The sequence below is a fragment of the Carcharodon carcharias genome, chromosome 23, assembly GCF_017639515.1.
Source record: "Carcharodon carcharias isolate sCarCar2 chromosome 23, sCarCar2.pri, whole genome shotgun sequence".
In the NCBI taxonomy this organism is placed as follows: Eukaryota; Metazoa; Chordata; class Chondrichthyes; order Lamniformes; family Lamnidae; genus Carcharodon; species Carcharodon carcharias.
The window spans coordinates 860,793-873,417 of record NC_054489.1 but is presented as its reverse complement, the minus strand read 5'-3'; the positions used below and the strand labels follow the sequence as shown (position 1 = coordinate 873,417).

Genomic DNA, 12,625 nt, shown 5'->3' with positions numbered 1-12,625 from the left:
CAAGTATTGTGAAATGTGATGATACTGATAAACTTCAAAAGCAGATACATTGGTGGAATGGGTGGACAATTGACAGATGAAATTTAATGAAGATAAGTGTGAGGTGATTCATTCTGGTAGAAAGAACAGGAGAGGCAATATAAAATAAAGGGCACAACTCTAAAGGAGGTGAAAGAACAGAGGGACCTGGGTGTGTATGTGCATAAGTCATTAAAGGTGGCAAGACTGTTTGACAGAGTGATTAATAAAGCATACGGGATCCTGGGCTTTATAAATAGGGGCAGAGCACAAAAGCAAGAAAGTTATGATACACCTGTATGAAACAACTGTTCGGTCTCAACTTAAATAGTGTGTCTAGATCTGGGCACTACATTTTGAGAAGGATGTGAAGGCATTAGAGGGAGAAAAGATTCTTGAGAATGGTTCCAGGGATGAGAAACTTCACTTATGTGGATAGACTGGAGAAGCTGAGGCTGTTTTCTTTGGAGAAGAGAAGATTAAGAGGAGTTATGATAGTGGTGTTCAAAATCATGAGGGGGTCTGGAGAGAGTAGTTGGGAGGAACTTCTCCTGAGACCAGAGGACACTGATTTAAGGTGATTGGCATAGGAAGCAACAGCGATATGAGGAAAACTTTTTAACGCAGTGAGGAATTAGGATCTGGAATGCCCTGCCTGAGAGTGTGGTGGAGGCAGAGTCAATCGTGGCTTTCAAAAGGGAATGGATGATTAATTGAAGAAAAAAAAATTTCAGGGCTACTGGCAAAAGGCAGGCGAGTGGGACTAGGCGATTAAAAAAAACAGAAAATGTTAGAAATACTCAACAGATCAGGCAGCACTTATAAAGAGAAACAGAGTTAACACTTCAGGTAGATGATGTCTCTCATCAGAACTAATGATGTTGCTTGATCTGCTGATATTTTCAGCATTTCCTGTATTCAGATTTCCAGCATCTGCAGTATTTTGCTTTTGTATTTGCATGAGGTGAGTTCCACTTGTAGAGAGCTGACAAACACAACAGGCTGAATGGCTGCCTCCTGTTTTGTAATCATTTTATGATATGAAATTATAAACAATTATTATTTACAGCAAAGTAAACAGTTAATTGAAAACAATTTCGATCTTTTATATTTATCTTTAAGATTAGTTTAAAATCATTTAGAAAAAGTGCTTATTTGGACAATTCAACATACGTACTGAGAAATAACAAAAAATAGAAGTGGTGTAATCACTTCCTTTCTCTAACTGTGCTAAGCTTTTTCCCTTGAAATAAAAATTAAACATCTGGTTTATCTTAAATCAGAAAGTTTATCTGAAAAAAGCTTATGGAATTTACTTGCATTTAAATAAAAAAAGAAAATCAAAAAAACAAAAAAAAAATCAAAACAGGTGGGGAGAACATTGGATCCCTAGGTCAATGATTATTCAGGGGGGAAATCATCGAGGCTGTGGGGAGTCAGCTGAGCAAGTGAAAAGATTTGCTGGGATGCTGGCAGGTGAAAAACCACTTGTTGCCATGCAGGAGACACATTCACAGCCTAGCTCGACCTCTCCCTATAATGTCCTTCAGAGTGTGACCCACCAGATTCATTCTCAATTATCATGTAAGGTGATGTTACTGTCTGAAGACCTTTATACCAGCCATTCAAAGTGTTTTATATTCACACTTTATACATCAGTAAATTCTCTCCTCCTGTCAGTTACCTCAAATATCTCTCTTAACACCATTTACCACTCATAAAAGTTTCTGTAATGTGATGTAAAGCTGCATAATGAATCATAGTTGCTATGTACATGGTCTGATGGAAACAGGATATGCTGCTCCAGTTAGATACAGAACCAACTGGCATGTTTATAACGGATATGGAGAAAAGATTGAGAATTGAGGATTGTCAAGTTACTGCCATGGCTAATCAAATGGTGAGGTAGCTCCAACGGGCTGAATGGCCTTCCTGTTCCAATATTTTTACCTGCTCGAACAGGAGAGTGAATTCCAAGTTGTTCTTTGGAACATTGTCTGAATCCAGGAAACAGTATAGTTTGAAACAAAGCTTCCATTGGCTTTCTGGCTCATCCATGCTTGCAGCAAGACTGGAAAAAGGAAGCAAAAACTATAAGTTTGAACAAATGGGCCACCCCAAACCCTCTCCTTGGTGCAGCAGCACAGCCTAGTAACTGAATATAGAAACCTTCAAAAAGGGCCATTTGCTGCTACAGTGAACAGAAGAATCAATTTTAAAAAGCTTGGATTTTCTCCTGATGACTCTTGATAAATGGAGCTGGTGTTTATTTTCATCGTCACCACCTGACAATGTAGTGGTTAACAGAGAAACTTGCTTGGTCTGAGTCAGCTGTGTCGGTGTGGCACTGGGGTCATGGGTGAGGGTGGCAAGTTTCTTTCCCAAACGGACATTAGTTAATTAGTGTTTTTAGAGCTGGCCTTCAGCAGCACCCCACCCCCCTTCACCTGACGCTGGGTTCCTCGATCAGACAATAAGATAGCCCCAGGCGCCTGCAAACAAACTGACAGTTTGCTTTTTGGGCTTCCTGTGTGGCACTGGTGGGATACCAGCGGTGGTGGAGTGAGGCCCTTAAGCAGACATTAAAGGCCGACCACAAGCTTTCCCACCCCGGACTTAATCGGGACAGAGGCAGGAAAGCAGTGGGGTCCCCACCTGGCACCCTCCTGTTCAATTAAATGCCCCCCTACCTCCAAACTCACCTCAGGGAGGGCATTAAATTCCACCCATTCGTGAGATGTCTGGCATGCTATTCTCTCCCTCTACTGTAAATACCGACACAAAGTCATTGTCCATCAAAAACCTTATTTCTATTGACAATATCACCGTTCATTTTTCCAAGGGGCCCACATTGCTCCTGACCACCCTCTTCTTCTTAATAAAACTGTAAAATTTTTCTATGTAGACTTTGATATTCCATGCAGGTTTCTTTTTAAACTCCCTTTTTATAACTCTACCTATTTGTCACCCTTTGCTGTTTTATATATCTCCCAGTCTCCAGGATCTGTGCTACTTTTGCTGTCTAATTCATGGCTGTTTTGTTTGGCAAGTAGAGCTCTTGTTCTTAGGGGTATAAACCGGTTCTGTACATGTAGAATTCTTTTTGATCACCTCCCACTGATCTGTTGTTTTACTCATTAACAGACTTGCCCAGTTTACTCTGGATAATCTCTGTCTCACTGCATTGATGCCAGCCTTAACTGAATCTAGAATCTTTGTAGTTTCAAATTTCTACCCATCAAATACTACGTTGAACTCTATGATCACACTATGATCATTATTGAATATATGTTCACAAACAGTTAATTGGGTCTACTCATTACTAAATCTAATATGGCGTGCCCCCTTTTTGATTCTAGAATACATTATTGCAAAAAGCCATACTGGATGTACTCATAAATTTAACTACCTCTCTAATATGCTGGTCTGCTTATCCCAATCTATAGAAAAGTTAAAGTCCCCAAGTGTATACACAACTCCGACTACAATCTTAAATCCTTTTCTGTTGCTTTATTCCACCCAAAAAGTCTCCACTACTCTGTTAACCTATCATTGAGGTGATTTCATTAATCACTAAGGCTACCACTACCCCTCTACTACTTGCTAAAATTTCCTGTAGACCTAAAGCTAATGCTGAAGGAGCACTGCACTGTTGCAAATTATAGAGTCATAGAATCATTTACTGTACAGAGTGCAACTTCACAAAGTGAGCAACAGGGAGTATGGTGAGTGAGGGGAAGATGGTGCTCCTTTCTTTTGTTGCCTCCAGTATTTGGTTCTTACCTTGGTACAAGGGAGGAAGCTGATTGGTGAGTAACTGGTAAGTTATTCACCTTATTCTACTTATAATAAATATAGTTTGTAAAGGTAAGGTATGGCAGGGCAGCTCAGCAGAGTGGAATGTACCTCCTGTGGTATGTGGGAAGTCATGGACCCACCATATGTCCTAGACAAATGCATCTGCAGGAAGTGTCACCAGCTATAAAAGCTTGAGCTCTTGGTTTCGGAATTGGAGCAGCTGCTGGAATCACAGTAGTGCACCTACGGGGCAAAGAGCTATGTGGGTAGCACATTTAGGGAGGTGATCATACCGCAGGTTAGTAGCGTATGGGCAAAGAAGTAATGGGTGACCGCCAGGCAGTCTAAAAGAACCAGGCAGGTAGTGCAGGAGTCCCCTGAGTCAATCGCACTTGCTAACTGATTTTTCAATTTTGGATACTGGTGAGGGCGATGATTCCCAAGTCCATGGCACCACGAGTGACTCAGTTGCACAGGAGGTGAGAAGGAAGAGTGGAAGACCAATAGTGATAGGGGATTAATTCATTAGGGGACCAAACAGGTATATATCTGCGGCCGTAGACATGACTCCAGGATGGTGTGTGACTTCCCTGGTGTCAGGGTCAAGGATATCAGAGCAGCTGCAGGACATTTTTCTGAGAGATGGTGAACATGGTCCACATTGGTACCAACAACATAAGTAGGAAGAAGGATGAGGTCCTGAAAGCAGATTTAAAGGAGTTAGGAAAGAAACTAAAGGCAGTAATCTCAGGATTACTCCCAATGCCATGTGCTAGTGAGCACAGGAATAGGAGGATTGAGCAATTGAATACATCGCTGGAGAATTGATGGAGGAGGGAGGGCATCAAATTCCTGAGGCACTGGGATCAGGGGAGGTGAGACAGGTGGGACCTGTACAAGATGGATGGGTTGTACCTTAGCAGGACCAAGACTAACGTCCTTGCAGGGAGATTTGCTAATGTTGTTGGGTAGGGTTTAAACTAGATTGGAGGGGGATGGGAACCTGAGACAGAGCTCAGATTGGAGGGAAGCAAAACTGGTGACAGGAAGTAGTAAAATAATCAGCAAATTTAGAAGGCAGACAAGGCAAAGGCAAGCTTCAAATAGGATTAGAATGCAGAATAATATTAAAAAGACAAAGTTAAGGGCACTCTATCTGAAAGCACGCAGCATTCACAACAAGGTAGATGATTTGAAGGTGCAAATAGAGGTCAATGGGTATGATTTAATTGCCATTTCAGAGACATGGTTTCAGAGTGATCAAGACTGGGAATTGAATATTCTAGGACATTCGTCCTTTAGGAAGGATAAGCAAAACCAGAAAAGTAGGTGGGGTGGCGCTGTTAATAATAGACAAAATCAGTACATTAGTGAGAGAGGATCTTAGATCATGGATCAAGGTGTAAAATCAGTTTGAATGGAGCTAAGAAACAGCAAGGGGCAGCAAACATTGGTGGGAGTTGTTTCTAGGCCACCAAACCATGGTGGTAATGTTGGGCACAATATAAATCAAGAAATTAGAACTGCATGTAACATGGGTAATACAGTAATAATGGGTGACTTCAATTTACATATAAATTGGGTAAACCTAATTAGCACTAATGCTGTGAAGCATGAATTCCTGGAGTGTGCAAGAGATGGGTTTCTGGTGCAATATGTTGAAGAACCAACTAAGGATCGGACTATTTTAGATTTAGTATTATGTAATGAGAATATAAAATGAATAAGTTATCCACTTTGGTAGAAAAAACAGAAAGGCAGAGTATTTCTTAAACAGTAAGAGGTTAGGAAGTTTTGATGACCAAAGGGACCTGAAAGTCCTTGTTCATGAGTCACTAAATGCTAGTATGTAGATGCAGAAAGCAATTAGGAAGGTGAATGGTATGTTGGCCTCCATCGCAACAGAATTTGAATACAGGAGTAAAGTGTCTTGCTGCAATTATATAGAGCCTTGGTGAAACTGCATCTGGAGTATTGTGTACAGTTTTGGTCTCCTCATCAAAGGAAGGATGTACTTGCCATAGAGGGAGTGGAATGGAGGTTCTCCAGACTAAACCCTGGGGAGCAGGATTGTCTAATGAGGAGAGATGGAAGAAACAGGGCCTGTATTCCCTGAAGTTTAGAAGAATGAGAGATGATCTAATTGAAATTTACAGAATTCTTACAGGGCATGACAGGGTAAATGTGAATAGGATGTTTCCCCTGGCTGGTAAGTCTAGAACCAGAGAACACAATCTCAGAATAAGGGCAGGCCATTTAACACTGAGATGAGGAGGAATTTCTTCACTGAGAGCAGTGAATCTTGGGAATTCTCTACCCCAGAGGGCTGTGGAAGCTAAATCATTTAGTATGTTCAAGACAGAAATTGACAGATTTCTGGATACTAACTGCATCAAGGGATATGGGGATAGTGGGGAAAAATGGTGGAGAGGTAGATGGTTATCATGGTCTATTTGAATGGGAGCAGGCTCAACTTCCAAATGGCCTACTCATGCTCCTATGTCCCTAGGAGGCTGCCATTCAGCCCATCGAGTCTATGCCAGCTCTTCGTGGAACAATCCAGTCAGTCCCAATCCCCCGTTCTATCCCGGTAGACCTGCAAGTTTATTTCCTTCAAAGGCCCATCAAATTTTTTTGAAATAGCTGTTCGTCTCAGTCTTTACCACCCTTGTGGGCTGCAAGTTCCAGTTCATTACCATTCACTGCATAAAAACATTCTTCCTCACAATCTCCGTGCCTCTTGACCAAAGCCTTATATCTGTTTCCTAGTCCTTATACCGTAAGCTAATGTTGTCTTTTGATCCAACCGAAATAGATTATCTGGTCAATTATCTGATTGTGTTTTGTGGGATCTTGCTGTGTGCATGTTGGCTCTTACAACAGCGACCATGCTTAGAAAGTATTTCACTGAAGGGTTTTGGGATTCCCTGAGGATGTGAACAGAGCTCGACAGGAATCTGTAAATTTGCCAATTTCTTTTTTCTTTGCTTAACTTGTACCTGATGTCACCGAATATCAGATAACTAAAAGATCTAGTTCTGGCCCTTTTTGAAAACAGTTTGTTGTGATTATTAATTTCTAAGCAATATGAAATTTAGAAATCTTTTTTGGATATTTACTTTTCAAACCTGGTTATAATATCCGCTACAATTGTGTTATTCGTCACGAGTTGCTGTTCAGTCATGTTCTGTTCAAAGAGAGCAAATTGATTGCGACTTTGCTCTAAGCCAAGCTTCACCAGCAGACTGTTCACAACCTGTAGAGGAGTAAAGGGAAGAAGTGAGATCAGATTGGTCACAGTAGCATTTGGGTGATAGAGTGTGTGGTGCCTTAGTACGTGTCAATCATACCTGATCACATAACACTGCTATTGCTGTGGTGGGAATGTAAGTCTACAGTGTTGCAGTTGGGAGCAATGAAAAATCAAAAAGGGCACTACTTCCCACTGAGCTGGGATACATATTGTGTCTGTTATGCTACTGAATCAGAATAACCATGAGGCCCCACTTTGGAGTCCCAGTGTATACAGAATTAACTATTCTTGGCCAGCCAGGCCTCACTGCCTTTGGTTAACAGAAGGGAAAATGAGACAGGGTTCCTGCTCCAAATCACTGAAAACATAGAAACATAGAAAAATTTAAGGCACTGGAGGAGGCCATTAGGCCCATCATGTCTGTGTTTGCCAAAAAAGACCAATCCAGTTTGGTCCCAACTTTCAGCTCTTGGTCTGTAGCCCTATGGGTTACGGAACCTCAAGAGCACATATAAGTATTTTTGTTTAAATGCGACGAGACTTTCTATCTCTACCACCCTTTAAGGCCGTGAGTTCCTGACACCTACCACTCTCTTGGTGAAAAAAATTCTCAACTTCTCTCTAATCTTTCCACCAATTACTCTAAATCTATACCCCCTGATTATTAACCTCACTGCCAAAGGAAATAAGTCCTTCCTAGCCACTCTATCTTGGCCCCTCAATTTTATACACCTGAATTAAATCTTCCCTTAGCCTCCTCTGTTCCAAAGAAAGCTCCAGTCTATCCAATCTTGCCTTAACTAAAATCCTCTATTCCTGGTAACATTCTTGTAAATCTCCACTGTGCCCTCTCCAGGTACGATCACATTCTTCTTATAATGCGTCGACCAGGACTGTAGACAGTACTGTACTCTAGCTGTGTTCTAAGTAGTATTTTATACAGTTCTAATATAACCTCCTAACTCTAACACTCTAAGCCTCAGCTGATAAAGGAAAGTATGTGACCCCTTGACCACCTTATCTACCTACGCTGCTACCTTCAGGGATCTGTGGACATGTACTCCAAGGATCCTCTGTATCTCTGCACTTTTTTGAATCCCACCATTTATTGTGTATTCCTGGTATGTCCTCATCAAACACATTACTTCACACTTCTCTGGATTGAATTCCTTTTGCCACTTTTCTGCCCACCTGACCAGTCCATTGATATCTTCCTTACTATCAACCACATGGCCAATTTTCATATTATCTGTAAACGTCTTAATCATGACCCCTACATGTAATTCTGAATCATTAATATAATGCTATGGACAGCAAGAGACCCGTTACTGAACTTGTGGAACCCCACTGGAAAGAACCTTCTAGTCCCAAGGATATCCGTCTATGATACCCTTTGCTTTGAGATCTGACTTCTGCTTGCTTGCTAAATCAATGAACCACCTTGCTCTCAAACTTACATTTCTGTCTTCAGCCTGCTGCAATGTTCCAGTGAAGCTCAATACAACATGAGGAAACAGCACCTCATCTTCCAATTAGGCACTTTATGGTTTTCTGGACTCAACATGGAGTTCAACAATTTCAGACGATGAACTCTGCCCCCCATTTTGATTTTGTTCTTTTGCCATATGCTGGTCACATTCTTGTTTTCATGATTTTGCTTTCAGACAGAGCTGTTCATTATTCTACCATTTACACTCATCAGGACAAATGCTTTGGCTCTTTACTAAAATCATTACCACTCCCTTTGCCTTTTGTTTCATGACTTCTTTGTCATTTAATCTCCCCCACCCTGTACCCTATCATAGACCTTCCCATTTGTACTTCCTCCCCTTCCCTCCTTTCAATGCATATAACCCATCACCTTCCTTCAATACTGAAGAAGTGTCATATTCAACTTGAAAAGTTAACTCCATTTCTCTCTCTCTCCACAGATACTGCCAGATCTGAGTATTTCGAGCACTTTGTTTTTATTTCAGATTTCCAGCTTTTATTATATTGGATCCAACTTGCCAATTTCCCTTGGATCCCAGGAGCTTTTACATATGAACATTTTTAAAATTCATTTATACAATGTGGGCTTCACTGGCTGGGCCAGCATTTATTGCCCATTTCTAACAGCCCTTGAGAAGGTGGTGGTGAGCTGCCTTCTTGAACTGCTGCAACCCATGTGGTGTAGGTACACCCACAGTGCTATTAGGAAGGGAATTCCAGGATTTTGACCCAGCGACAGTGAAGGAACAGCGATATAACTCCAATTCAGGTGTGTGACTGGAACTTTCAGGTGGGTGTGTTCCCATTTATCTACTGCTCTTGTCCTCCTAGGTGATAGTAGTCATGGGTTTGAAAGGTGCTATCCCAGGAGCCTTGGTGAATTCCTGCAGTGCATCTTGTAGATGGTACACACTGCTACTGTGTGTCAGTGGTGGAGGGAATGAATGGATGTGGAGGTGATGTGAATGAAGTGGGCTGCTCTGCCATGAATGGTGTCAAGCTTCTTGAGTGTTTTGGGAGCTGCATTCATCCAGGCAAGTGCGGAGTATTCCATCACACTCCTAACTTATGTCTTGTAGAAGGTGGACAGTCAGGAGGTGGGTTACTCATTACAGGATTCCTAGTCTCTGACCTGCTCTTGTAGCCACAGAATTTATATGGCTAGTCCAGTTCAGCTTCTGGTCAATGATAACCCCCAGGATGTTAATAATGGGGGAATCAGTGATGTTAATGCCATTGAACATCAAGAGAGTGATGGTTAAGATTCTTTCTTGTTGGAGAGGTCATTGCCTGGCACTTGTGTGGCACGAATGTTACTTGTCCCTTGTCAGCCCAAGCCTGGATATTGTCGGAGTCTTGCTGCATTTGGACATGGACTGCTTCAATATCTGATGAGTCGTAAATGGTGCTGAACATTGTGCAATCAGCAGCAAACATCCCCACATCTGACCTTATGATGGAAGGAAGGTCATTGATGAAGTAACTAAAGATGGTTGGGCCGAGGGCACTACCCTGAGAAACTCCTGCAGTGATGTTCTGCAGCTGAGGTGATTGACATCCAACAACCACAACCATCTTCCTTTGTGCTAGGTATGACTCAACCAGTGGAGAGTTTTTCCCCTGATTCCCATTGACTCCAGTTTTGCTAGGGCACCTTGATGCCACACTCGGTCAAATGCGGCCTTGATATCAAGGGCAGTCACCCTTACCTCACCTCAGGGGTTCAGCTCTTTTGTCCATGTTTGAACCAAAGCTGTAACGAGATCAGGAGCTGAGTGGCCCTGCTGGAACCCGAACTGGGCATCAGTGAGCAGATTATTGCTAAGCAAGTGCCACTTGATAGCACTGTCGATGACCCCTTCCATTACTTTACGGATGATCAAGAGTAGGCGGATGGGGCGGTAATTGGCCGGGTTGGATTTGTCCTGCTTTTTGTGTACAGGACAAAACTGGGCAAGTTTCCACATAGCTGAGTAGATGCCAGTGTTTTAGCTACACTGGAACAGGCTAGGGGCATGACAAGTTCTGGAACACAAGTCTTCAGTACTATTGCCGGAATGTTGTCAGGGCCCATTGAATTTGCACTATCCAGTGCCTTCAGCTGTTTCTTGATATCATGTGGAGTGAGTTGAATTGGCTGAAGACTGGCATCTATGATGCTGGGAGGCCGAGATGGATCATCCACTCGGTACTTCTGGCTGAAGATTGTGGCAAATGCTTCAGCCTTATCTTTTGCACTGCTGTGCTGGGCTCCCCCATCACTGAGGATGGGGATATTTGTGGAGCCTCCTCCTCCTCCAGTGAGTTGTTTAATTGTCCATCAACATTCACGACTGGATTGGCAGGACTGCAGAGCTTAGATCTGATGCGTTGGTTGTGTGGTCGCTTAGCTCTGTCTATCACTTGCTGCTTATGCTGTTTGGCATGCAAGTAGTCCTGTGTTACAGCTTCACCAAGTTGACACCTCATTTTTAGGTATGCCTGGTGCTGCTTCTGAGAGCTGCCCCAGGCGGATGAAGAACTTCTGGAGCCATCCATCAGGCGGCAGGTACTGAATGTCTAGTGGGATACATGGGAAGATCTGGCAGAGATCCCTGAGAGCCCCTGTGTGCCATGATCTCAGTGTTGGAGGAGTCCATGCGGAGTCCACTACATTGGCCCAGAGTTCAGAACACACCACCTCCTCCAAAGAGAGAGTGGTGACTCTCAGACAGGCAGCTCCAGGAACTCAATCAGAGCTTTCTGGGGTTGCATTCACGACCTCAGCAGGTCACTGTCGATGTGAGAGACCATAAGCCATAGGAGCAGAAGCAAGCAATTCAGCCCATCAAGTCTGCTCCGCCATTCAATGAGAACATGGCTGAAATGATAATTCTCAACTCCACTTTCCTGCCTTTTCCCCATAACCCTTGATTCCCTTACTGATTAAAAATCTACCTATCTCAGTCTTGAATATATTTAATGACCTAGCCTCTACATCCCTCTGGGGTAAAGAATTCCACAGATTCACTACCCTCTGAGACAAGAAATTCCTCCTTTAAATAGGCAGCCTCTCACTCTGAGATTATCCCCTCTGGTCCTAGACCATCCCACAAGGGGAAACAATCTCTCAGCATCTACCCTGTAGATATGGGGACCAAAATTGATCACAGTATTCTAGGTGTGAGGCACCTAGTAACTCTGCTAGCTGCCCGTTCATCAATGGTGAGCAGGGAGGTTCAAACCAATCTCATTTCGGCAGACAAGATGCAGCTTGCATCTGGGGGCTCCTCAGGGCGCTCTTGATGATGCCAGTAACTCCTCCGCCCCCTGCCATTGACTGTGGAATCTGAGGAGACCATAACGGCTGAGAAGTGCCTAGCCATGGTGCTGGACTCTCCCGCCAAGATGGGGCCTACACAGGCTCTGGCGATCAGAGGACAGCCACCAAGGTCATCAAGGCCAACAGACCATCAGAATCAGCAGCCTACCTACAATCCAGCTGCTAGCAAGAGGGGGATCATCAAGACGCAGAACTCGCAAACAGAAGTTCAGTTACTATGATCACATAAGGGATTCTCAAGGGTATTTTATGTTTCCCTGGCGTGTGTGTTCTGCTTCATTTGTATATTTGCCTTCATTATAGAAATGTCTCTTGATGTGCAATGGCCTTAGTGAGCTTCATGCATTTGCTAGGGAAGAGGCCTGTGAGTCACGCATGACACAGAGGAAGGGCTGCAAAGTTTATTTCACAAATCTGTACTTGACTTAAGGGTGGCAGGATTGCCTCATCAGTAAGATCAGTAAAGTGACTTTTCCCTTGCCATCACCTTGACTGCTTGCTTTGGATACCTAACTGAAGGTCTTCTGAATCAAGGCCTCCCTGCCTCTCATAAGCATCCTCACATCGGAATCTTGCTCCTCCCTCTGGGGCTCCTCAGTCTCCTCCTCAGACTCAACACTTGAATTGTTCTCTGCAGCCTATGGAGCAGGATCACTGTCCCCCTTGACAGAACAAGAGTGTGCAGTGTGCAGCACACAATAGTAAAGGATACGCACTCAGGAGGATATTAAAGGGACCCCCCC

The 12,625-nt window shown here is 43.2% G+C and overlaps 2 protein-coding genes across 9 annotated transcripts in view; both read right to left on the bottom strand.

Moving 5' to 3' along the window:
- The window catches only part of cntnap1 (contactin associated protein 1), a 1,152,571-nt gene that overhangs the window by 625,554 nt on the left and 514,392 nt on the right, over positions 1 to 12,625 (bottom strand). The gene's annotated exons all lie outside the window — the stretch shown is intronic.
- The window catches only part of plekhh3 (pleckstrin homology, MyTH4 and FERM domain containing H3), a 78,591-nt gene that overhangs the window by 12,305 nt on the left and 53,661 nt on the right, over positions 1 to 12,625 (bottom strand). For all 4 annotated transcript variants that reach the window (XM_041173311.1, XM_041173313.1, XM_041173312.1 and 1 more), the window contains 2 exons: positions 6,936 to 7,072; positions 1,969 to 2,089 (listed from right to left, as the gene is read on the bottom strand). In XM_041173311.1, coding sequence (XP_041029245.1) covers positions 1,969 to 2,089; positions 6,936 to 7,072 — 258 coding nt within the window. The remainder of the gene's footprint in view (positions 1 to 1,968; positions 2,090 to 6,935; positions 7,073 to 12,625) is intronic.